Source organism: Amia ocellicauda, chromosome 21 (assembly GCF_036373705.1).
Source record: "Amia ocellicauda isolate fAmiCal2 chromosome 21, fAmiCal2.hap1, whole genome shotgun sequence".
Lineage (NCBI taxonomy): Eukaryota > Metazoa > Chordata > Actinopteri > Amiiformes > Amiidae > Amia > Amia ocellicauda.
Genome location: NC_089870.1, coordinates 20,760,567 through 20,782,265, shown reverse-complemented (window position 1 = coordinate 20,782,265; position 21,699 = coordinate 20,760,567). Strand labels below are relative to the sequence as shown.

At 50.6% G+C, this 21,699-nt stretch overlaps 2 protein-coding genes across 4 annotated transcripts; both read left to right on the top strand.

Moving 5' to 3' along the window:
• The first annotated feature begins 577 nt into the window (after positions 1–577).
• On the top strand, positions 578–3,511 carry LOC136717224 (uncharacterized). Of its 2 annotated transcripts, none has more exons than XM_066694734.1 (8): positions 578–959; positions 1,196–1,347; positions 1,718–1,856; positions 1,967–2,088; positions 2,283–2,393; positions 2,560–2,666; positions 2,873–2,963; positions 3,181–3,511. In XM_066694734.1, the coding sequence occupies exons 1-8, from the start codon at positions 863–865 to the stop codon at positions 3,295–3,297; spliced, it is 936 nt and encodes a 311-aa protein (XP_066550831.1). In that variant the 5' UTR covers positions 578–862; the 3' UTR covers positions 3,298–3,511. The 2 variants fall into 2 exon arrangements, with proteins under 2 accessions (XP_066550831.1, XP_066550832.1); XM_066694735.1 differs by having other exon boundaries at positions 579–959; positions 1,196–1,317.
• A 1,590-nt stretch (positions 3,512–5,101) lies between these two features.
• On the top strand, positions 5,102–21,471 carry baz1a (bromodomain adjacent to zinc finger domain, 1A). Of its 2 annotated transcripts, none has more exons than XM_066694255.1 (28): positions 5,102–5,213; positions 5,529–5,716; positions 7,702–7,980; positions 10,804–10,959; positions 11,244–11,345; positions 11,532–11,619; positions 11,876–12,013; positions 12,138–12,237; positions 12,564–12,730; positions 12,842–12,937; positions 13,029–13,167; positions 13,761–13,907; positions 14,261–14,356; positions 14,576–14,800; positions 14,936–15,101; positions 15,320–15,430; positions 15,728–15,837; positions 15,981–16,511; positions 16,729–16,895; positions 17,067–17,224; positions 17,340–17,488; positions 17,817–17,882; positions 18,312–18,559; positions 18,738–18,940; positions 19,046–19,479; positions 19,585–19,754; positions 19,950–20,037; positions 20,379–21,471. In XM_066694255.1, the coding sequence occupies exons 2-28, from the start codon at positions 5,604–5,606 to the stop codon at positions 20,567–20,569; spliced, it is 4,638 nt and encodes a 1,545-aa protein (XP_066550352.1). In that variant the 5' UTR covers positions 5,102–5,213; positions 5,529–5,603; the 3' UTR covers positions 20,570–21,471. The 2 variants fall into 2 exon arrangements, with proteins under 2 accessions (XP_066550352.1, XP_066550351.1); XM_066694254.1 differs by having other exon boundaries at positions 15,728–15,846.
• Positions 21,472–21,699: the final 228 nt, after the last annotated feature.

Genomic DNA, 21,699 nt, shown 5'->3' with positions numbered 1-21,699 from the left:
TGGTGACGGCGGAGAAGGACCAGAACTTTCTCGGTGTCCAGTCGTCGTGTCCTGCGGTAAATACCTGTTAAAACTGAGATATGGAGATGGACAGCTGTAAATACATGTCAATAAACGTGACTGATTGCCATTTAAATCCTCCCCGGCCGCCGTAGTTTATCATTAAAGCCAAGTTCTAGCTGGAACACTTATTGTGCGATCGAAATTAGGCCTCTCCGAGAAACCCAAAGAAACCATGCGGGCAAAACCATTTTAGTAAGTAAACAAAACGGAGCCGCCGATCCAGTGGACGCGCTGGGCCCTACGATGCCAGCAACTGCGGATTATTATTCCCGATATAATGTCACCAAAGTGTACCTGGCCCGCCGCCTGCGCTACAGGGCTGTCCGGTTTAATTATAATCCTAAAATATTCCTCTCAAAAAGCAGTCCGAGCTCCGTACCTTATCAACACTGATTTCATCAACACTTAAAACAGCCTGTCTTCCCAAAGTACATCAGAAACGTCATCATAAACCTGAACTGCCCCGGAAGTGCGAACTGCTTCCGGGTCGTACAGACACGTCCCGCCCTCCTCGTCCGGGCCAATCATGATTTGAGGTGGATTTGGAGTTTCGGTGACTAAGGATGTGTTGTAGTTCTCGTTATCGTTGTGGTTTTAATATACATGCACTTATATATATATATATCTATATAAATTCACTTTACTAGGGTAAACTATATTAAACAAAACGCTTATCCGCACCCTGTGTGGACCTTGCACATTAACCACTTCTTCAGAGGAGCACGCTTTGGACTCGGACATCATGCGTGTTGTTTCCATCTATGTTGGTTTTGGATGCATGTAGTGAACGTCTACAAACATGGATTTTGCAAGTGCAAAAAGTGCGCTTGTCGGTGTGTTGAGCAGCGTCAAACCCAGCGAGGTCCCGCAGCTGCTGGACTGGATGCGAAACTCCGGTAAATCATTTATGCGCATGTACATGAATCTGGGCGACCCCACTGGCTGTATAAATCACGATGCTTACTTTGATTAAATACAATACTAGCATATATGAATACTGACTGATTGTTTTTTGTCATGTATTTTGTCATACTAACTTCTCTCTTGGTACAATACATGCCACACATTACATGTCAAACAGACATGCTTAGGTTAAGAGCGGAATGGTGAATAACTGGGTCTTTATTTTCAGAGGAGCTGGACGATTACTGCTTTGACAACAGCCATGTTATCCTTCAGGCCATCGCAGAGGACCTCCGGGCCAGCTTGCCGGTGGCAGCCGTGCTGGAGTCGGAGCCCATGGCCGTGCAGAAGGTACAGCCGCTTCATGGCCTGCTGGTCTTTGTGAGTTTACAGGGTGTCTTGAAGACTGTCACTATTTCTGGATCTGGATCTCGCTGAGTCTCTTTTTTTTAAGAAGCTTCTCCTGGCAAGGTAGACGTTTTGAACCTGTTGTCTGAGAAGCAGTGAGGAAAAACGTTTGTCCCTTGATTTGTCCCATAGCATTTGCTTAATTAACAAGACTAGTTGGGGGGGTTGGTCAGTCTTCTCAATCAGATGGGTTAAGGATGGTGCTTTAATTCTGTTTGCGGAGAATGCCGTGCCAAAGCGTGCATTCTCTTCTGTGTGTTTGTTTCGGCCACAATAAAGCTGCAATACATTTCTGGATGGCCCTGAATAACACCCGTCTCCTCTGAACGTGTCCTGTCTGCAGACCCAGCAGGCCGCCCGGCCCACAGTCCACGTGGATGCCTTCCTATATGACGAGGAGGCGGTGGACTCTCTCTGTGAGGAGGGCAAGATGAGCAGACACTACTGTCTGAACTGCGGATCACACAGAACCGCTGTGCTCGGTTAGTTCTCGCCCTCCGGCCTCCAGTCTCCTTTCTTCTTCATTCATTTTCCTATCTCCCCCCATCTTCTTTTGGTTTAGGGTGTATTTACCGCTTTACTTTTCTCCCAGGGTTTATTTCTCACTCGTTCTCTGCCGTGGAGCTGCGGTTTCTGTTCCAGCACGCTCTCCCACAGCTGGCCGGCAGGGTGCTGGTGGATGTGGGCTCCAGGCTGGGTGCAGTGCTGTACGGGGTAGGGCTCTGACCGGTCATTCCCGACCCCTGTTCCTCAAACTAATAACTACTCGTAGACACTTCAGTTGACCTTTATTAATCTGCCTGTGAAAATCTGACTATTGTATGGGCTGGACACTCTGCCTTGGTCAGGCTTGCTTTGGAGAAGCCTGTGTTTATATGGTCATACTTGTGTTTTGTGTGTTTTAACAGGGGTACTTATACAGCTCTGCAAGCCAGCTCATAGGCGTGGAGATCAATGCAGACTTCTGCCAGCTGCAGCGAGCAACAGTGGAGAAGTATAACTTTAAAGACAGAATCCAGGTATTACACTCGACTGTAGTCACAACCAGAGCCAACACTGGCGAAATAAGTGGTGTATGGTATATATGAAAAAGATACACCGCACAATAATTACAGATAAACAATAAATAAAACATAATGTTGCATGACCGGCGATGTTGAAAGTTTTCTTCTCAATTTCCATTAGATCGTCCATGCTGACATTTGCTCCCAGAATGCTCTGCTCCAGGATGCTGATGTCATCGTCATGAACAACGTGTTTGAGTATTTCCTGGATACCAGCGAACAAATCAGGTACAGGAATCGACCTTGACTAGGATTAAATACGGACGTGCGATTTACACCCAGCTGGGCTTGCAGTTTGTAGAGCAGGTGGAGATCTTAAGATGGCAGTATTGACACTTTGAAATCTAGCAGTCTGTTGTTGACACAGAGCTCACTGTCTCCTGTGTTTTGGCAACAAAGTGCGTCTCAGTTCACTCTTTTTGTCTTTGTTCCAGAGCATGGCAGTGTATGAGCCAACATGCAAGAAAGAAGGGCTCCCTGCTGGTAACTGTGCCAAGCCTCCAGGAGTCCATTGCCCGTCTTCAGGTGAATCACGACTGCTCTGACAGGGGCGACTCGTAGTTCCGATTCATAATAACATAAGTCCAATAAATCCGAATTATTTGATGTTAGTGTGTGTGGTGGCCTAAATAAACGAAAAATCAGGGCCCTGTCTTTTCACCCACCTGACTAAACAAGATGAATTTCATTTTGTGGGCATCAGGGCTGGACACTTATCTTTTTTTGTGTGCCATCTCTGCAGGGCTGTGGGGATCTGAGCCAGTGGGTTGAAGAAGTGCCTCTGAACTATGACGTCTACATGGGGAAGGACAGCGACCCAGAGGCGCTGAGGCAGATCCACCTGTACAGAGTCCTCTGACCCGGAAGTACACAACAGAGGCTACTTATGAGCTCTCCGGACTGTACTGTTTTATAGCGGCCGAGCAAACCAAAACAAACATTTTAACTGGGACAAAACGGCAATAGTTGGACAATGATGATATAAATACAAAAACTTACTTCTCATGATCTGCTCTATATCTTTTTCTTACCATTTACTATGGAATGGGAATAAAATTCGAGTGAAGTGTGTACATGTCTAGTCTAGTGTTGTGTTGTCATAATACTTGGGGTACACAAAATGAGCCAAAAAGAAACATTATTGCACCTCTGCTTTTTGAAGTCAAACTGCAATAATCTGCGCTTTCCTCTTCTGTGTAATCAGCCTGCGCCCTACGCTGAGGATTTCCCTACAGACTTTGCATTCTGGTGTATTCTATACATTGTTTTCTTTTTGTTAAACAAGCAACTCTGTTGGTTTTTGCTGGCTCTTCTGCTTTTGTTGACTTGTGGAGAGGCTGAAACAAGTGTAAAACAACCGTTTCAGCCGCCTACAGACAGCGCAGGAACAAAAACAAAGGCAGGAGCAGAGAGACGGTGGAGGGCATCATGGGGCTGTACTCTTTGTCTCAAGTACTCCCAGAGAGGGACCTCAGTGCCTTGGTTACAAAGCGCACTTTAACAGCTCACAAAGAGGAGCGGTGTATCACGTTTCAGGCCCTCAGACGGAGAGAACTCGAGGCACAAGGAAACGAGAGTTAAAGCCATGATGAAATGCACCGAGCAGTTGGCGTTATTTCCTTTGTGTTTCCAATCGCAGCTCTTAGAGGGGTGAGGGCAGCGCCGGCTCACGTCCTGTGAATTATTCATGCCAGCGCTCTTTGTTTTCATGTGCATCAAAGAGGGGGAGATAAAAAGTGAAATGACTGGTTTGTGGTTTACAGTTTTGCTCGTTCAAAATCAAGGCACAGATTGAATGCCGGCCCAAAGACAGGCTGATCTGATGCACATCTTCCTAGACAGCACCCACCTCAGCAACACTTTTTGTCTTTATTATGGTTTCTCCAGGTTATTTAGTTTCTCTTTATCATTCATGTTTTCTTTTCTAGAGTTTCTGGATTTTAGCTCTTAAAACAATGCAATTCAGGCACAGATAGAATAAGCTGAAGATCGCTTATCTACCAAATGGTAATGTCTGCTACAAGAGCCAGAATGGGTTTTTTCAAGATACTTGTTGGCAGTTTCATTTGTATGTCCAAGCTGTGGGAAAAATAAAAAATATAAATATAAACCGTGGATCCTGCATTTTAAGTAGTAAAATATGAATACTAGAATTCTATTATTGTTTTTATGTGTTTGTTTATTCGATATGAATCAATGAAAATAAGTACTTGTATCTGCAATGTGATGTATTTTACACAAGCTTCCAGATTTGCAAAATGATGGGAAAAGACACTAATATAGTATTCAGGAAGACTGATCGAATCAGAGAGACATCCAAATTTAAAGTCAATCAGTACTTATTTGGTCCAGTGCAATAAAATAAGCTAAAACTCTCCGTTTCTGTACATTACAGCCAACACGTGTGTGTCCAGCATAAATACAGGGTCTGGTAACATTTGCGAACATCCGCTGAATTCGTCTTTATTATGAATATGGTCTCTATGATGCGCTGCTTACAGGGATCCCCGCCCACGCCCCGCCCACAGCCCCCCAACGAATGCGACACCGAACAAGCCCATTGGCCCGCTCCCTGTGAGTGTCGCGGTAGCAGACCAATCGAGACGCAGATCCGCCTCGCAAGCCCCGCCCCCCACGGCTCTTCCTCATCAGTGAACTAGAGCGGATCAAAACTTGTCGACTCCACACGGCTGACCGGAGGACTGGGGCGACCGGGAACCTGCAGCGCTGCTTCCTCAACGGATTACCCCCCGACTCCTCCACGCCACCCGACCGGTAAACGCCTCCCCCCCGCGTCCCGTCCCGTCCCGTCCCGACCCGGAGCCGTGGAGCGGTGCGCTGCGGGAGAGGGAGCACGCTTCCACGGGGCAGCACCGCACGGCGCTCACTATTGTGCGTGCGGGACCGGGAAGCGGGTGTCAGTAACAAAAGGCTGCGTTTCCTCCCGACCCGCCGCGCACACTCACCCTCCTGCCCCGCTTTCCAGCCCCCTCGGCCGGCCGGCCGGGCGCCCTGCGGTCCCTGCGTGAGCTCCCCGTCCGGTACCGCTTCTCTGACTTTGTTTTTCCCTCCTTTTTTGTTTTTGAAAAGTACGGCTCAGCGAGGAGAGACAGAGGAGACGACAGACAGACAGAGAGAGAGAGAGAGAGAGAGAGAGAGAGCAAGATGCCGCTTCTCCACAGAAAGCCGTTTGTCAGGCGGAGACCTCCGCTGGATCTGAAGCCGGACGAGGAGGTTTTCTTCTGCAAAGTGACCCGGGAGATCTTCCGGGACTACGAGTAAGTGGGTTAATGCTTCAGTACCGCCGGGGGACCGGTTTTAATCCAGATCTCTGGGTCCTGAGACCCGGCCAACTGCCACCACCACCGGAGTGACAGTCGCGCTCATCCGCGCAGTGTAAAGTTTGTAAAATGCTCACTTTTTTACACTGTAGAGCCGGTGTAGCGGCTCAGGTGGTCTGTGATGGACATGTCAGCCACAAGTTGGACCCGTGTGGATGGACGGACAGGGCTCGGGGCTTGATGGCTGTAAGCTGTCAGGTGTAGACGAGCCACCCCCGGCGGAGTAGGCCTGGACAACTAAGTGAAACTAGCAGTGAAGCGGATTGGAACGTTGCGGCATTCGAATCGAATCGGGGTTTCCACTGATGTGACGTCATGTAAACTTATTTTGCGGCCGGTGTGGTGGGCTGGAGGGTGCTGCTGCGTGTGTGTGTGTTGGGGGGGGGTAGGATGGGATTTTGGGGGAACGTGGTCGGGCGCTTTGTCTCGCCGGAACTTTTCTGTCTGTTTCTGTCACGTGATCCGTGTTTGTGACAGAGCTGGCTGCGCTGTGTGTGTGTGGGGGGGGGTCACACAGGTGCAGTAAAGCATTTGTGGGGGGGGGGAGTTAAGTCATGGGGACGTGTAGCTTGATCGTGATGTTTGGAAAGCCAACCATCACAGTGGGGTCTTAAACTTCGTCAAACTTTGATGCCAACGAGTGTCAGTTCTAGGGAGTCCACTGTGTACACCGCGGTGTGTCACAGCAGGGTTCAGTGTCAAGTCGATCAGAATGACTGCAGCCAAGTTATTCATGTGCGCTTGACCATCTTCTGAACTGAAGTGCAGCACTCCTGTCACTGAGTAGCTCCATGTGCAATGCGTTGAACCTGCAGTGCGATTTCCCCTGGGGTTTATATTCTTGTTTGGAGGCGCTTGATTTGTTGAGATGCATAACTTGAGCATGTTCTTGTTTAGTCACTATGTTAAGAAGCGAGAGTCACCAATAGCAAGAGCAGCGGACACTGCGTGTGTGTGTTTTTTGTCTTGTGAAATGAATGAATAGGCACTCAGATGGGTTTTATTTTTGTCCTCAGGCAGGGAAAATTTAAAATCCAGATCTGTTCACTGGTTTCTTGGTAATTTGGGACCAACTGACATCATACAATGAAAAGGCAGACCATTTCTAATGAGAATAATAAACTGAAATGTGTATATTCACCTTTAGAACTTCCAGGTACTATGAAAGTATACAATTACATGTTTTATTTTGAAACGGATACATTTCATTGTAAGTTGTGAGTCTGGTGGAGATTTTCTTGTTGTTTTTAATGTGAAAGATAAAATGTAGGCTAAATCATCTCAAGAATCAGAAACAAGTAACTAACTAGTAAGGAAAAAGTTGAAACCAGACGCATCTCATCATAGAGGTATGAGAAAGTTGTTGTAAAGAGTGTCTTAGTTCTACTGGCTATTCTTTTGTTCTAAATTAATCTTTAATTTGCGCTGAGGAGCCACACATTTCTCACAAATAACCCGAAATGGGTTTCGTTTGATTAACCTGGGTGTCCAGCTGTGAAGTAATCTCACTCCAATCACACGATTCGTGTATAATTGGAGCATGATTGTCGGGAACCTTTTATTGTCAGACTATTGCATATTTGGATTTTGAAGACGCCATGTGTTCTTGCTTACGCTGTCGCACATGAGAGGCTGTGGATTGAAGGGAGACCTCGGTCTTGACGGCTGTGATGGAATATGTGGCTTGATGTGTGTGACATTTCTTACCATGTGAGGCTAATGCATTGTGGGAGTTCTCATGGAAATGGTGTCCAACATCTCTGTGACGCATTACTGTTGTCTTTGATCGTAGCGTTGGGTTTTCTCGGCAGTGATGTCTCGAGGCTTCGCGGACGAGAGAACGCCTCGCTGCCTCCCTTTCGTCTTCACACCGGTCCTCATCTCGGCTGATGTGCTTCTCCTCTTCCTCTCCCCTCCCGCAGCGAGTTCTTCGAGAGGATGATCCTGTGCAACAGCCTGGTGTGGAGCTGCGCCGTCACGGGCAAGCCGGGCCTGACCTACCAGGAGGCGCTGGAGAGCGAGAAGCGGGCCAGGCAGAGTCTGCAGAGCTTCCCCCAGGCGCTGGTCGTGCCCCTGCTGCACCTCACCGCCCTGACGCGGCGCTCCCGGCTGCACGAGATCTGCGACGACGTGTTCTCCTTCGTCAAGGAGCGCTTCTTTGCCGGGGAGGTGGTGGAGGTGACGGGCCGCACCGGAGCCAGGTGAGCTCGGCCAGGTTGTGTGGCGATCGGTCAGGCGTTGCTTCTTTGTTTTAACTGTGTGTGTGTGTGTGTGTTTTGTGTCCCTGCATCTTCTAAGTAAGTGCATCCATGGAAAGTTTGCTACAAAGCATGAAAACTACAGAGAATGTGGCTTCTATTTCTTAGTTTTTAACATCTCATTCAAGTTTATTATTTTGGTTCATGTAGGTAGAATTTGGATGCATGGTTGTCTTATTATTTTTTAAACCAACCCAGTGAGAGGAGCTCCTTCATTTATGATGCAAATGTGTGTACGAGTGCATTCGCTGATGTGAAACTAGTTCCCCTCTTAAGAGAAACCTTGTGAGTCGGCGTTTAGGGAAGTGGCGGCAGCAGGTTTTTAGTTTTTTTGAGAAAACGGACTATATGATGTGTCGCAGGAGAGGTTTTTTTTTTTTTTTTACCCGGGAGACACGTATTGTCTATAATCGGTGCATTGGAAATAACACTAACTGTTCAGACGTTTCTGTCACTGCCGACTCTTGAAACGGGCTTAACTTGATCAGACTAGAAGGCGGTGGTGGGAAGGACATCTGTGTGTCGTGGGTCTAATCCGGTCTCTGCTTGGCAGTTGCATTTTGAAATGGCAAATGGATCTGTCTGCTGTGGGCCAACGATAACTGGTTTACACTCACCTGCTGAAGGAGGGCTGCTTTTAGGCAGTTATCCCACTGTACACCGAGCCCACAACCCTCTGCACCTCATTAACACGACCAACGCCAACATTATTTAGGCCGTCCACTAACCAGGACTCAAACAAAGGGACAGAGCCCCGAGTCAGGGCAGCGTTGGCCGCGGTTTAATGCCTCGCAACGGTGAAAATCAGACGGGGATTACCGGCCTCCCGCTCCAGTGAGGTTTAAGCCGTGTCGACTCCATCCACGTGAACGTCTGCCGTAATCCACCACGCGTGCAGGACGCCGCTGGTAGTGACTGTAGGCGTGCCGGGGGTCTCCTCTGAGTAATGTGGAGACCGCAAAAAGGGGTTACCACACTGGCTGGGGATTTAGAAGCTGTCTTGGGTGTATTCTGGAACAAACACTTATTTATTTCACTCAAACTGAGCTGTACTCAGCTCAAGGGATGTTGAAATGTTCTTCACAGGACCTCTTTCTGGGTGTTTTTTCTTTTATTCCCCCCTTTTCTTTTGCTTTCCTTTTCCTGCTCTTGCAAAAACGCAAAAAAAAAAAGTCTAGTGCTGAAATGGCAGGATCAGCACTAAGCCGTCATTTAGACATTGCCTCTTGGAGATAACAGAAGTGTGCGAGGGGCAGGGGGTGGAGCTGCAGGAGGCGGCCGCTGATTGGCTGGCCAGGCAGAAGGAGCACTCCCAGACATCACATCACAGTCCGAGTGGCTCAGGCCAGACATGAAGCAACATGAACCCACAGCAGGGGATGTGGGGAGATGTGGGGCACGGGGGCGACTGTCTGGGTGACTCCCACTCGTTTGCTGTGAATTATCATCACGGTAGCCCATCCCAGCTATATCTGTATGTAAAAAAATCAAGCAGACGCACAAACAAACCAAAAAATAGACTAATGGGTATAAACGAGATTTCCTTCCGAGTGAACGCTTCATTACAGTCGCTGGTGGGAGTCATGCTCTGATCCTGATGATGTGTGGATAGAAGTCTGTGTTTTGGAGGCCGATTGTAGATGAAATGAGGTCCTCCTCTCTTGGTCAATTACGGCGAGGTTGTGGATAGAGGTTTTTCCCCAGAGCTGCTCTGTTCATTTGCAGACAGTGCTGGATCTCACCCGAGCGTTACTGGTCTTTCTTTATCCTGTCGAACAGCAGGCGCTCCTGTTGTGGTTTGGCAGGCTTCCTTTGTTTTTGTTTTAGGAATGAAATCTTTCCGGATTTCCTGGTACAGCACTTAGATTTTTAGAATACTTTGTGCTTGTGTTTTTTTGGTTTATATTTTCTGCCTGGGTTAAACAAACCTATTCCAAAACCCAGATCATCGACAGAATGAACCCCTCGACCCGGAACGCCAGCGGTACTATTTTGTGCTGAAAAAGCAGTAATTGTGTCCAGACAAGTACTTGAATTCTCTAGACTTAACTGCTTCTCATGTCGGAGGCTCCCTCGTTCCTAGCCGGGCCGAGCACTTCAGAGGATGAATTGCCAGCCTTGTTCAAGACCGATTCCCGGCCATTACTGCCGCGCTGGATTATACTAATCTGTGCTGGGCTATGATTAAAGTGGAGAGCTCAGACTACGTGGAAACGTGTGGGGTCACTGTGTGCACTCTTCACAGATTAAATTTATGTACGTCTTTAACCCTGTCCTCAGCGTGTGCCGCACAGACCTGAGCGTTGGTTGTCATATCGTATCCGAATGAGGAAGATGAGTTAAATGTATGTCGGTAGCATTTGACTGGATGGCTTTCATTCCCCCCTGCTGACTGTCACTGCCAGGGCTCGGTGCCCGTCTCTCTCTCCCTGGGTTGTTTCATCTCGTAGGTGATGCATGTTTGCACACGCACGGCGCAGGGAAAACAGCAATCTGAGAGATCAAGCTCTTAATTGAATGGTAGACTGTCAATTTAAACGGTGATTGTGGGGATTGCATTGCATCCCACGATGTCTGTTGACAGTTGTTCTACGGATGGAGGAGACGGGGTGATCTCATTCAACAGTCAGTCACACTCGGCAATCGATGATTGTGGCCAGAGTCGGACGAAAGGGTGGTGGGGGGGTGCTGTGAAAGAGCTGTACTATCTTGTGTGTGTTTTCTTGGTGTTCTGACCACTGACCTGGGCTGCCGGTGTGTTTCCAGGCAGCAGTGCTGCATCCTGGAGGTCCAAGGCCCCCATCAGAACGGCGTGGTCAATGGACACGTCAAGCCCCAGATGGACGGAGACAGCATCGTCATCAGCGATGACAGCGACGAGGAGGGCGGCTCCAAAGCAACCAAATCCCCTGCGGTGAACGGGTCGGTATAGGACAGCCAGGCCCGGTTACCCCTATGGGTGGCCAGGGTCCTTAATCTAGTTGGTTCATTGAAGGATAGCATTGCATTGTGCTTTTATTTACTCTGGGTTTGATTTTGCCTTTCGTCCTGGCCTTGGGCTACCTTGAGCTATATCCGTGCTCTTGTAGTGTGATAGATAATTTAATGTATATATGGTTCTCTTCCTTTCCCCAAAAACACCAGCTTTTGTGTTTGCGTGCTAGTGTTTCTCTAATTTAACTTTCCCCTTGTGTTCTCTCTCACAGGAAAAAGAGAGCCTCCATCAAAGCTTCGCTATTTAGATATAAAGTCCAGCCTGTGAAAGGCGATGGCTGTGATCCAATGACAGTTAAGGCCGCTCAGATCAGGTAAGAATATAATCTAAACCGCACAGCTTCAGACTTTAGACAGAGTTTAACACTTATTTCAGTCGCAAAACTGAAGTTCTCTTTGTAAGATTTATGTTAGAAAAGCTGGATGAAAGTCGGGATAACCTGAACGCTTCTAATGACTTTCCTCTCTCTTCCCTTGTGTTGTGCTCGTCTCGGCTGTAGCCGTAAGAAAAACCTCTTCTCGCGGGACAGACTGAAACTCCTGCTGAAGCAGCACTGTGAGCCGCAGGGTGGATGGATTGGGCTGAAGGTACAGTTGAGCCGCAGAAACGATATATTTTAGTCCTTTTCTTTATACTTGTGTAGATCTTTTATACACTGAAAGGTGTGGCACGCCAACCCGACGATTGTGGATGTTAACGATGGTGTGAAGGCCTGATAATTCACTACAAGGAGTCTTCCATCAGAACAATAATGCTGCTGTAACAATTTAGTAATAATTGTGATTAGTCTCGAAGCCATCCACCTTTGAAAGGTTTCACAGTAAATCTGTCATGTGTTGTCAGGCTGCCACCGTCGCCAAGTACAAGCTTTCCGAAGAGACTTTCTCTCACTTCTTCCCGGATGAGCCTCCCTCGTTTGTCTTCAGCCCCCTGACTAAAGGTCGGGGTCGGCAACCCAAGGACTTCTCGTCGCCCGGAGAGGTATGGACGACTAGGCGAAGCCCTATAAAAGCCGGGTGGGGGGGGGGGGGGAGATGAAATAAATAATACGAAATGGGAGTTTGTCTTTTTACTTTCGTACTCAATTGAAACCTTTTCATCTCAGCTGAGCTTCACGTCAGAAGGCGAGAGTCCGAAGCAGAGAAACAAAGGGACAAAGGAGAACGAAAAGCTGATGAAACTGAAGGAGGAAATGAGAGTCATGGGTGAGTTTAAAAAAAATAAAAAATAAAAGATAATCGCAAAATAAAAACTATAAACTGGCGGTCACTGGAGAGCCGTTTGCGCAGAGAGGTAGTTCAGTCAGAGGCATGCTGGGTAATCGGAGGCAGGGAGACAGTGTTGTCTGTGTTTTCTGTTCAGTATTGTTATGCAGGGTTCTGGGTTTATATATTTATTAACCTCTGCTTCAGTTGCTGAACAGTTGGTTGAATTGTCAGTTTTTCTTCAACCACCTGCTTGTTTGACACCCCTGGGATAAACTCCTGACCGTTAAAAGCCCATGTTCTCGTTTATTTTATTTTTTTCCCAGCTTCGGAAAAGGCCAAGCTGAAGAAGGAGAGAGCGGACGCGTTCGAAGCAAAGAAGAGGGAGAAGGAGGACAAGGAGAAAAAGAGAGAGGAGGTGAGGAAGCTGCTGGAGGAGGAGCGGCTGAAGAGGAAGGAAGAGAAGGAACGAATGAAGCTGGAGAGGGAAAAGGTAGGACTGCGTGGGGCTTTGGTGCTTCCATCGCTCGGCCTTTGCTTTAACCGCCGACCGTTAAGTGTCAGACTCGCTCACTCTCTTGGCCGCTTGTCCCCTCTGGCTCAGGAGCGCGAGAAGCTCAGAGAGGAGAAGAGGAAGTACGCCGAGTATCTGAAGCAGTGGAGCAAGCGGCGGGAGGACATGGAGTGTGACGACCTCAAGGTGAGAGACAGGCGCCTGTGGCAGGATCCCGCCCCCCCCCCCCCCCAACACTTAGCTGAGTCTTAACGCGTCTCTCTTCGGACCCCGACAGGAGCTGCCCGCCCCTCTGCCTGTGCGGACCCGGCTGCCCCCGGAGCTGTTCGGAGACGCGCTGATGGTGCTGGAGTTCCTGCAGGCTTTCGGGGAGCTGTTCGACCTGGAGGACGAGTTCCCCGACGGCATTACTCTAGGTGGGTGGGTGGGACCAGCCAGGCAGTGCCACGCAAGAGCTCACACGCCCGGGTCGGGTCTCTCGTGAGGAGAAGGTGGTTTTCAAAAGTGAACAACGCAGTTTGCTAACTATCCCAGAGTCCAGATCATTAATATAGATCAGAAAAAGCACAGGCCCTAGTACTGATCCCTGTGGAACTCCACTAACAACCTCACTCCAGTTAGAAGCGACTCCTCTAATAGACACCCTCTGCTTCCTATACATCAACCAGTTCATAATCCATCTACTTACATTACCCTGAATGCCTACAGCTTCCAATTTGAGGATCAGTCTTTGGTGTGGAACCGTATCAAATGCTTTTTGAAAATCTAAGTATATCATATCTGTAAATTGCAGAATTTGCCACTAAGCTAAAAGTTTAAAAATAAATCTATCGGCGTAGTTCATAAACAAGATTCTCTGCCACAACATTTTTCCTGCGGCAAAGGGACTCCTAGGAACCCTGGCCGTGGCAGGCAAGGAAGATGAGTAGAAAAATATGCCGGCGGGTTTCTATGCTACGCGTGTGTGTTCCCGTGTGATTGACGGCGGCGTGACTCCCTGTGTTCACAGAGGTGCTGGAGGAGGCGCTGGTGGGCTGCGACCCGGAAGGACCCCTATGCGAGCTGCTGTTCTTCTTCCTGTCGGCCATCTTCCAGGCACTGGCGGAGGAGCAGGAGGAGGTGGCGAGAGAGCAGCTGGCCGAGGCAGACACCAAAGGTCAGAGTTGAGTCGGGTCACTTCTCGCAGCTTCCAAGGCCTATCTGTGTGTGGATTTGAAATCGCCTGTTTTGATGTGTTGGTAGATGTTGCGATTTATTTTCCAGTCTCTCTAAACTATTTATAAGAACATAAGACAGTGTCCAATCGAGAGGAGCCCATTCGCCCCATCGTGCTCGTTTGGTGTCCATTAATAACTAAGTGATCCAAGGATCCTATCCAGTCTGTTTTTGAATGTTGCTGACATTGAATCGCTGGGGAGTTTGTTTCAGATTATTGTAGCCAGCACTGGTTCCTTTTCCACAGATTTATTTGTCAAGTATATTGTCTAATTAAAAATCCCATCCCTTCAGACCTGACTGAAGCCCTGGACGAAGATGCGGACCCCACACAGTCGGCCATCAGCGCCGTGGCCGCCCTCGCTGCCGCCTGGCCCCAGCTCTACCAGGGTGAGTGCCTGATCTCCAAACACGGCCGACAATAGCGGTGCCCCCCTGAATCTAAAGTGAGGGGTCTTTTGGAGAGGACTTACTCGTCCTGGCACGGGCGCAGCTGCCATCCTTTATCGTTGCAGTTGGCGTTCGTGTTCCTCTGCATTGACGCCGTCCGTGCCGGCGCTGTACGTGTTCAAGGTTGTGTAATATAAAGTGTGTCCTCCCCTCCCGCAGGCTGCAGTCTGAAGCAGCTGGACCTGGACAGCTGCACCCTGTCGGAAATTCTGCGGCTTCACATCCTGGCCTCAGGCGCTGACGTCACCTCCACCAACGCCAAGTTCCGCTACCAGAAGCAGGGCGGCTTCGGCTCCATGGACGACGCCTGCGTGGAGCTGCGGCTCGGCAGCCCGGCACTGCTCAAGAAGCTGTCCAGCACAGCCGTGTATGACCTGCTGCCAGGTGAGTCTCTCCTCCGCCCCCAGTGTCTAAGCACGAAGAAGATCTGGTTATTTACGGCACAAACGTGAGCTGCCGTGGAGCATGATGCCGGGCCGGGGGGAGAGGACTGAGCCTGTGTGCGTCCGTGTGTTTCAGGGGAGAAGCTGAAGATCCTCCACGCGCTGTGCGGGAAGCTGCTGACGCTGGTGTCCACGAGGGACTTCATCGAGGACAGCGCCGACATGCTGCGCCAGGCCAAGCAGGAGCTGCGGGAACTGCGGGCCGAGCAGCACCGCCGGGAGAGGGAGGAGATGGCCAACAGGTGCGGTTCATCCTTCCTGTTCCATGAGTCGATCCAGCGTTTTGGTGCCGTTCCCCACGGGTCACGCAGTGCCAAGATGATCTGGTCCAGAGAACCGTCAGAGTCCCGTTCAGCCGGGCGATGATCTGTAGGAATGCTTGACGCCTGAGGAGAGGGAGTGGGTGGAGCAGAGCATGCTGGGAGGGGAAGTTAAAGGGCTGTATTTTCCATTTCTGCAGGATTCGAAAAAGGAAGGAGGAGAAGCTAAAAGAGCAAGAGTTGAAGATAAAGGAGAAGCACGAGAAGATGAGAGAGGATGAGCTGCGGAACGGGGAGCAGGCGGCGGGGGGGTACGTGCCATCGCTTTTGACTCGTGCTTGTGTCTGGGTGAAGTGCCTGGAGAAATGAGTGACACTTAATCACGTTAGAAACGCACAATGGTAGATTTTATTTATTTTAAAAGAATAACTGGGAAACTTGTACATCAACACTGAGCAGAGGATTTGTTTTTTCTTCACAAACGTTTTCCTTTAAATGCAAATCCTGTGACACCATGTCGGGGTTCTGCCTCCCGGGGGCGGCGCTTGGTTGTCGGTTAGTTCGAGCCATCGGGTAGGCCTGATTGATCGATTGTTTGCACTCTGCAGGGAGGAGGAGCAGGAGGAGATGGACACGAGCACCGAGAGCCAGGAGGTCCCCAGGGACCCGGCCACCGAGGACGAGGAAGAGCCCGAGCTTTCCGGCAAGGCCGGGAACGGTGAGCACGGTAATTCACCACCTTCACACTCTGATTAGGGACCAGGGAAGAGTGCCATGATTTAAACCCTCCTCTGTGTGGCGATGTTGAACAGGAAGCGAGTGAGTCAGGTTTTGAGCGTCTGCCTGTCTGTGTGTTTGCAGCCAAGGCCGGTAAGCCCAAGGAGAGCGTGGCGGACTGCCAGGAGCCGCTGAACCCCGAGGAGGAGGTGGCGCTGCGCCAGGAACAGCTCCGCCGGGAGAAGGAGCTCCTGGAGCGCGTGCAGAAGGCGGCCGCCTGCACCTACATCCTGCCGCTGGGCCGGGACCGCCTCTACCGCCGCTACTGGCTGTTCCCCTCGGTGCCGGGGCTGTTCGTGGAGGAGGACTACTCGGGGCTGACCGAGGACATGCTGGAGCCCCGGCCCAGGCCGCCAGACGCTGCCGGGACCGCCCCCATCGCCGGCCAGGGCCCCGAGGCCACCGATGCTCCCCCGGAACTCAGCGACTCCAAGCCCGTGAAGCGGCCCAACCTGTGGGCTTTCTACAGCTCCCCCCAGCAGCTGGAGCAGCTGATCGAGGCGCTGAACTGCCGCGGCCACCGGGAGAACGCGCTGCGCGAGGCCCTGCTGCTGGAGAGGGAGCGCATCGCCCAGCGGCTCAGCCACTGCCCCCCCGAGCGCTTCCACATCCCGGGTACGAAACGCAAGTCTATAAGGGTATAACATTGCCAGTTTAAATCCGTTGATTACTTTCCCTTTTTTTTTTAAAGAGAAATGAATCAACGGATTACTTCACTTTTGGTAATCAAGTCACTTCCTTCAGTCGTTTTTTTTTTTTTTTGGGGGTGGGGGGGGGGCGTTTAAATGAGTCGGACGATGACCCGTGTGTCTCGCTCTCCTCTCCTGTACAGAGAAATCCCAGACGGAGGGTAAAGCCGGGCCCTTCAAATCCAAGAGTGCCCAGCAGGCCGGCCAGGACCCCCCCCAGTCTGCAGAGAAGCACCTGGAGACTCGGCTAAGAGACCTGCTGTTGGACATCGAGGACCGCATCTACCAGGGCACTCTGGGGACAGTGAAGGTATGGATTCCTTTCGTGCGATTGTCACCCCTGACCCCACACAGAGCGAGCGAGAGAGAGACAGAGACCAAGTCCATAAGGAGTTTTTACTGTAAATATTCAGGCACACGTGAAGAATAAAGCAATGCAACTGTTTCCAATGTGGTTAAAAAACAGAACTCTCTCGCCCAGGTGATGGAGAGACAGGCCTGGAGGTCAGCCCTGGAGAGTGGCCACTACGAGCTGCTGTGCCCCGACGTCAAGGAGAATGGAGTGAAGACGGAGACCGAAGACCTGGACGGAGCCATGGAGGTGGAGGAGACCAGCCTGAAATTCAGCGCCAAAGACCGGTAACCTCTTCACCTTGCGTCTCTGTGATGAAGGCTGAGAAATACCATTTGGGACGTGCAAGTGTTACACGCCCGAGGTAGAAAAATAACTAACCCATCTCCTGCCCCGGCCCAGGTTACTTGAGCTGAAGACTGAAGGCCAAAGCGCCGTGTCCACCAGTACCAGCACTCCACAGCCCATCAACAACGCGGTCCACTACCTGGCGCTGGCGTTGACCCAGATCGAACAGGGCATCGAGCGCAAGTTCCTCAAGCACCCCTTGGGTGAGTCATCTGGAGAGAGAGAGAGAGAGAGACCGTTCGGCACGTGCTGGGTTTCATCATTAGACGCGTGTGTGTTCAGGAGTGATTTCCTGAGCCGTGGATTTCTCCGATGGCGTGCTATTTGTGGTCTAACCACCAGGTGGAGTTCTGTTTATAATGGAGATAAACAGACCTCTGCGCAGAGCAAGTGCATCACTGGAGAAATATGTCCGGAAGGTGTGGAAGTGTTGTTTCAATCTGAACTACCAGCCCATATATATTGTCTTGACTCATTGAAACCATGAGTGTTTTGGCCCAATTTTCACGTGATGTTTGCAATTTTCAACAGGTGATGAAGACTCAAAAAAAGACCAGAAAGGGAAGAAGAAAGAAGACAAGTCCAGTGAAAAAGATGGTAATTTTTGAAGAATTCCCCTTAAACAGATTCCCAATCCTGGGGGAGCCCCTGCCCTGCTGTTATGTGTTCCAACCGAGCTCTCAATTACTTAATTGAACCCTTAATTGAAGTATCAATCTGCTTAGATTGGACTTCTTAAATTGTGTACTAAGTTATTTATTTAATTATGCATTTCTATACTTCACTTAAAGCCCCATACTGTATAAAATAATGAAAAGGCTCTGAATTAGGAAATTACTTCAATAAAGGGTTCAATTAAGTAATTTGAGAGCTCGGTTGAAACAGAACCGCAGGGCAGGGACTCCTCCAGGACAGGGTCTCGCACTCGTTACTCTCTCTGTGCCGGTACTGGGCTGCCCATGCGCTCGGCCCGACACTGGCCTGGTGCGTCCCTGGACTCTGACTCCCGGGTCTCTCTCCTCCCAGATGCCAGCGATAGCGGCCGTGTGTGCAAGACGGTGCTGGACCGCTGGCGCGAGTCCCTGCTGTGCTGCTCCAGCCTGTCCCAGGTCTTCCTGCACCTGTCCACCCTGGACCGCAGCGTCATCTGGTCCAAGTCCATCCTGAACGCGCGCTGCAAGGTGTGCCGGAAGAAGGGCGACGCCGAGAACATGCTGCTCTGCGACGGCTGCGACCGGGGGCACCACATCCACTGCGTCCGGCCCAAACTCAAGGTACGCGGGCCTCCCAGGTGCGGCCGATCTGGAGCCCAGTGTCCATGCGTTCATGATCTGGGAGCATTTAGATCGAGTTTTCTCCTCAGTCTCGTGATCGGAGCATGAGCTGCCGTGAGGGACGGACGTTCCTGAAGTTCTCCAGTTTCAAATCAGAGTCTGTGCCTTCTTTCTGCAGGCCGTTCCCGAGACAGACTGGTACTGTCCGGAGTGCCGTCCCAAGCAGCGCTCCCGCCGCCTGTCCTCGCGCCAGAGGTCCTCCATCGACTCGGAGGAGGAGCAGGAATCGGAGAGTGGGGGGGGGGAGGAGGAGGAAGAGGAGGAGGAGACGGAGGAGGAGGAATCTGAAGAGGAGGAGGAATCTGAGGAGGAGGAAGAGATGTAAGGGCGGATCCTGTTGCCGAGACGGACGGTGTCCTGTTCCGTGATGACCTTTGACCCGTGACGTTCCTCCCGTATCTTAATGATGTGTTTATTTGTTTTCAGCGCGCCGAGGAAGGGCCGAGCGGAAGTCAGGCTGCCTATATCCACCAAAGGCGGCAAATCCAGCGCCACGGGCCGGGCGGTGCCTAGACCGACCGAGTCCGGCCGGTCCACCCCCCGCAGCCAGCAGGGCACACCGAAACAGAGCGCCTCCGCCGGGAAGGGGAGCGCCAAGAGCTCGGGGAAGAAGGGCAAGGCCACCCCTAGCTCGGACAGCAGGCCACCCCCAAGGCAGGGCAGCCGAGCCAGTTCCCGGCTCAGCCAGGAGGCCCGGGCGGCCGACGGCTCCTTCACGGAGTCCCCCGCCGGCTCCCGACTGCGGGGCAGGAGGACCGCGGACAGCACCCCGGAGCCCCCTGCCCGCCAGGCCGGCCTGCACCGAGCCTCCCCACCGGACCGGCACGCCGAGGCGCCTGGCAAGAAGCGGCCTGTCTCCGGTAGGCGGGACTCGAGGGGTGTGGGGTGTATAGAGGGTCTTTAAAAGTGTTTGTGTGTGTGTCCGTCCCTTTGGTGACCCAGTCTTCTCCCTCTCTCTCTTCCAGACCAGCCTTCCAAACCCAAAGTGGTCCTGACTCCCCCGTCCTCCTCGAACCGCCGGAGCTCCGGGAGGAACCACGGGGTCCACGAACTGTCCACCTGTGAGCAGCTGATCGTGGAGCTGGTGCGACACGAGGACAGCTGGCCCTTCATGAAGCTGGTCTCTCGGACTCAGGTGAGGCAACAGCAGGAGGACTGGGGGTTGGTGGGGGAGGGCGATTCCGTTTGCCTATACGGCCAGTTGGATGGATTCCCGTGAAATGATGCTATTTTAGGATGTAGTCCCTGGATTGGAGACTCGAATTCTCATCCTGGAGTCCTCAAGAAATCGGAGTTCCTGACGCCTCTCTCTCTCTCTCTCCCCCCACAGGTACCCGATTATTTTGACATCATCAAAAGGCCAATCGCCTTGAGCATCATCAGGGAAAAAGTGAACACCTGTGAATACAAAATGGCCTGTAAGTGCTGTATTATATGATTTTCTCCTGCTGTGGTATTTCCAGACTTGGTGGTTTATAAGAACATAAGAAAGTGTCCAGTCGAGAGGAGCCCATTCACCCCATCGTGCTCGTTTGGTGTCCATTAATAACCAAGTGATCAAGGATCCTATCCAGTCTGTTTTTGAATGTTCCCAAATTGTCTCGCTGGGGAGTTTGTTCAGATTGAGACGCCTCTCTGTGTGAAGAAGTGTCTCCTGTTTTCTGTCTTGAATTTATCTATTGACTATAGATGGACTTCCTTCTACCTTCTGCAGACGCTGGTCTCCCACTATTGACCCTCTCCCTCTCTCTCTCTCCAGCCGAGTTCATGGAGGACGTGGAGCTGATGTTCTCCAACTGCTTCGAGTACAACGCGCGCAGCACCAACGAGGCCAAGGCTGGGGTGCGGCTGCAGTCCTTCTTCCACTCGCAGGCGCAGAAACTGGGGCTCCAAGTCCAAGCCGGGGAGCAGACGTCCTCCCCTCCCCCCGCCAAGCGCTCGAGGATGTGAATCGCCTCCCCCCTGCTCCTCGCATTGTAAAGATGGGAGGGGGGAGAACTGTCGGGAAAAGCCTGCTTGCGTTAGCTCAGTTAAAGGGGCGGGCCTGGTTCGGACGTGAGCTGAGACTCGTGTGCAATTATGTTCACGGAGATGGTTTAGCCACAACAGGGTTTAAAGAGCGTGCCAGTGGAAAAATCACGCCTCTCTGAGATCTTGGGGAACTCGGCGGCCTTGAAAAACAGATCTGCACTGTAATCTCTGCATCTGACGTACTCAGGAGACTTGTTTTTGTTTGTTCAGGTATGTGTCGTTGATTGCAATGACGCGTCTGCTTTTGTATATTGGTTACATCTCTAGATCTGACTTCTGCAGAATTGTTTTGTATTAAAATTGACCTTCTGTTATTATTTTTTTTATCGGTTTGTTTTCAGTGAAAATGTTCTGGGTTTGCTCTAATGAATTGACGATAACAGCCCGAGGAGGAGTTTCTGATGGGTTGGGTTTGTTTTTGCCGTAGGGATGTTGTTTTTAGTCTTCCAACAGTGAAAATCCAAATTAAAAACGGGGAAACTTCATTGACAGGTGCCCGAGCTTCCGTGCAACACTACATAGGAAACAGAAACTCAGTTCACCTTCAGCCCGACGACCACATAGATATTTATTTAGTGTTGAGTATGATTTGAGGTTCAAGACCTGTTTCTATTTATAAAAATTTCTAATGCGGAAAGGTGTTTGCCACCTGGAATTTGTCATTGTTGTCTGTACAAAAAATTATATATATCAGTTTTCCATTCATGCAATAAACTTAGACCACAGCAAGTGTTGAAAGTCATGTTTTTTCTGACCTTTTGTACCTTTTCTGTACATTTTTCTACATGTAAAAATAAATTGTTGACATTTGTTTCATATTATGGCTTCCTGTTGGTAGTTTTTCTTTTCTGCGATTCCTCAGCTGGTGTGCAAACAGACTTTGGATTGTCTCCGTCCTTTGGAACCAGACCGAATTTTCTTCTGGAGACGTGTGAGACCGGCGGCTCTTCTCTCGGGGCCACAGCGTTCCGGGACCCCCAGTGGAAGTGATCACTGGGAGGGGAGGAGGATGAGACAGGTTTACCAGATGGGTCTCGGACAAGCTCATG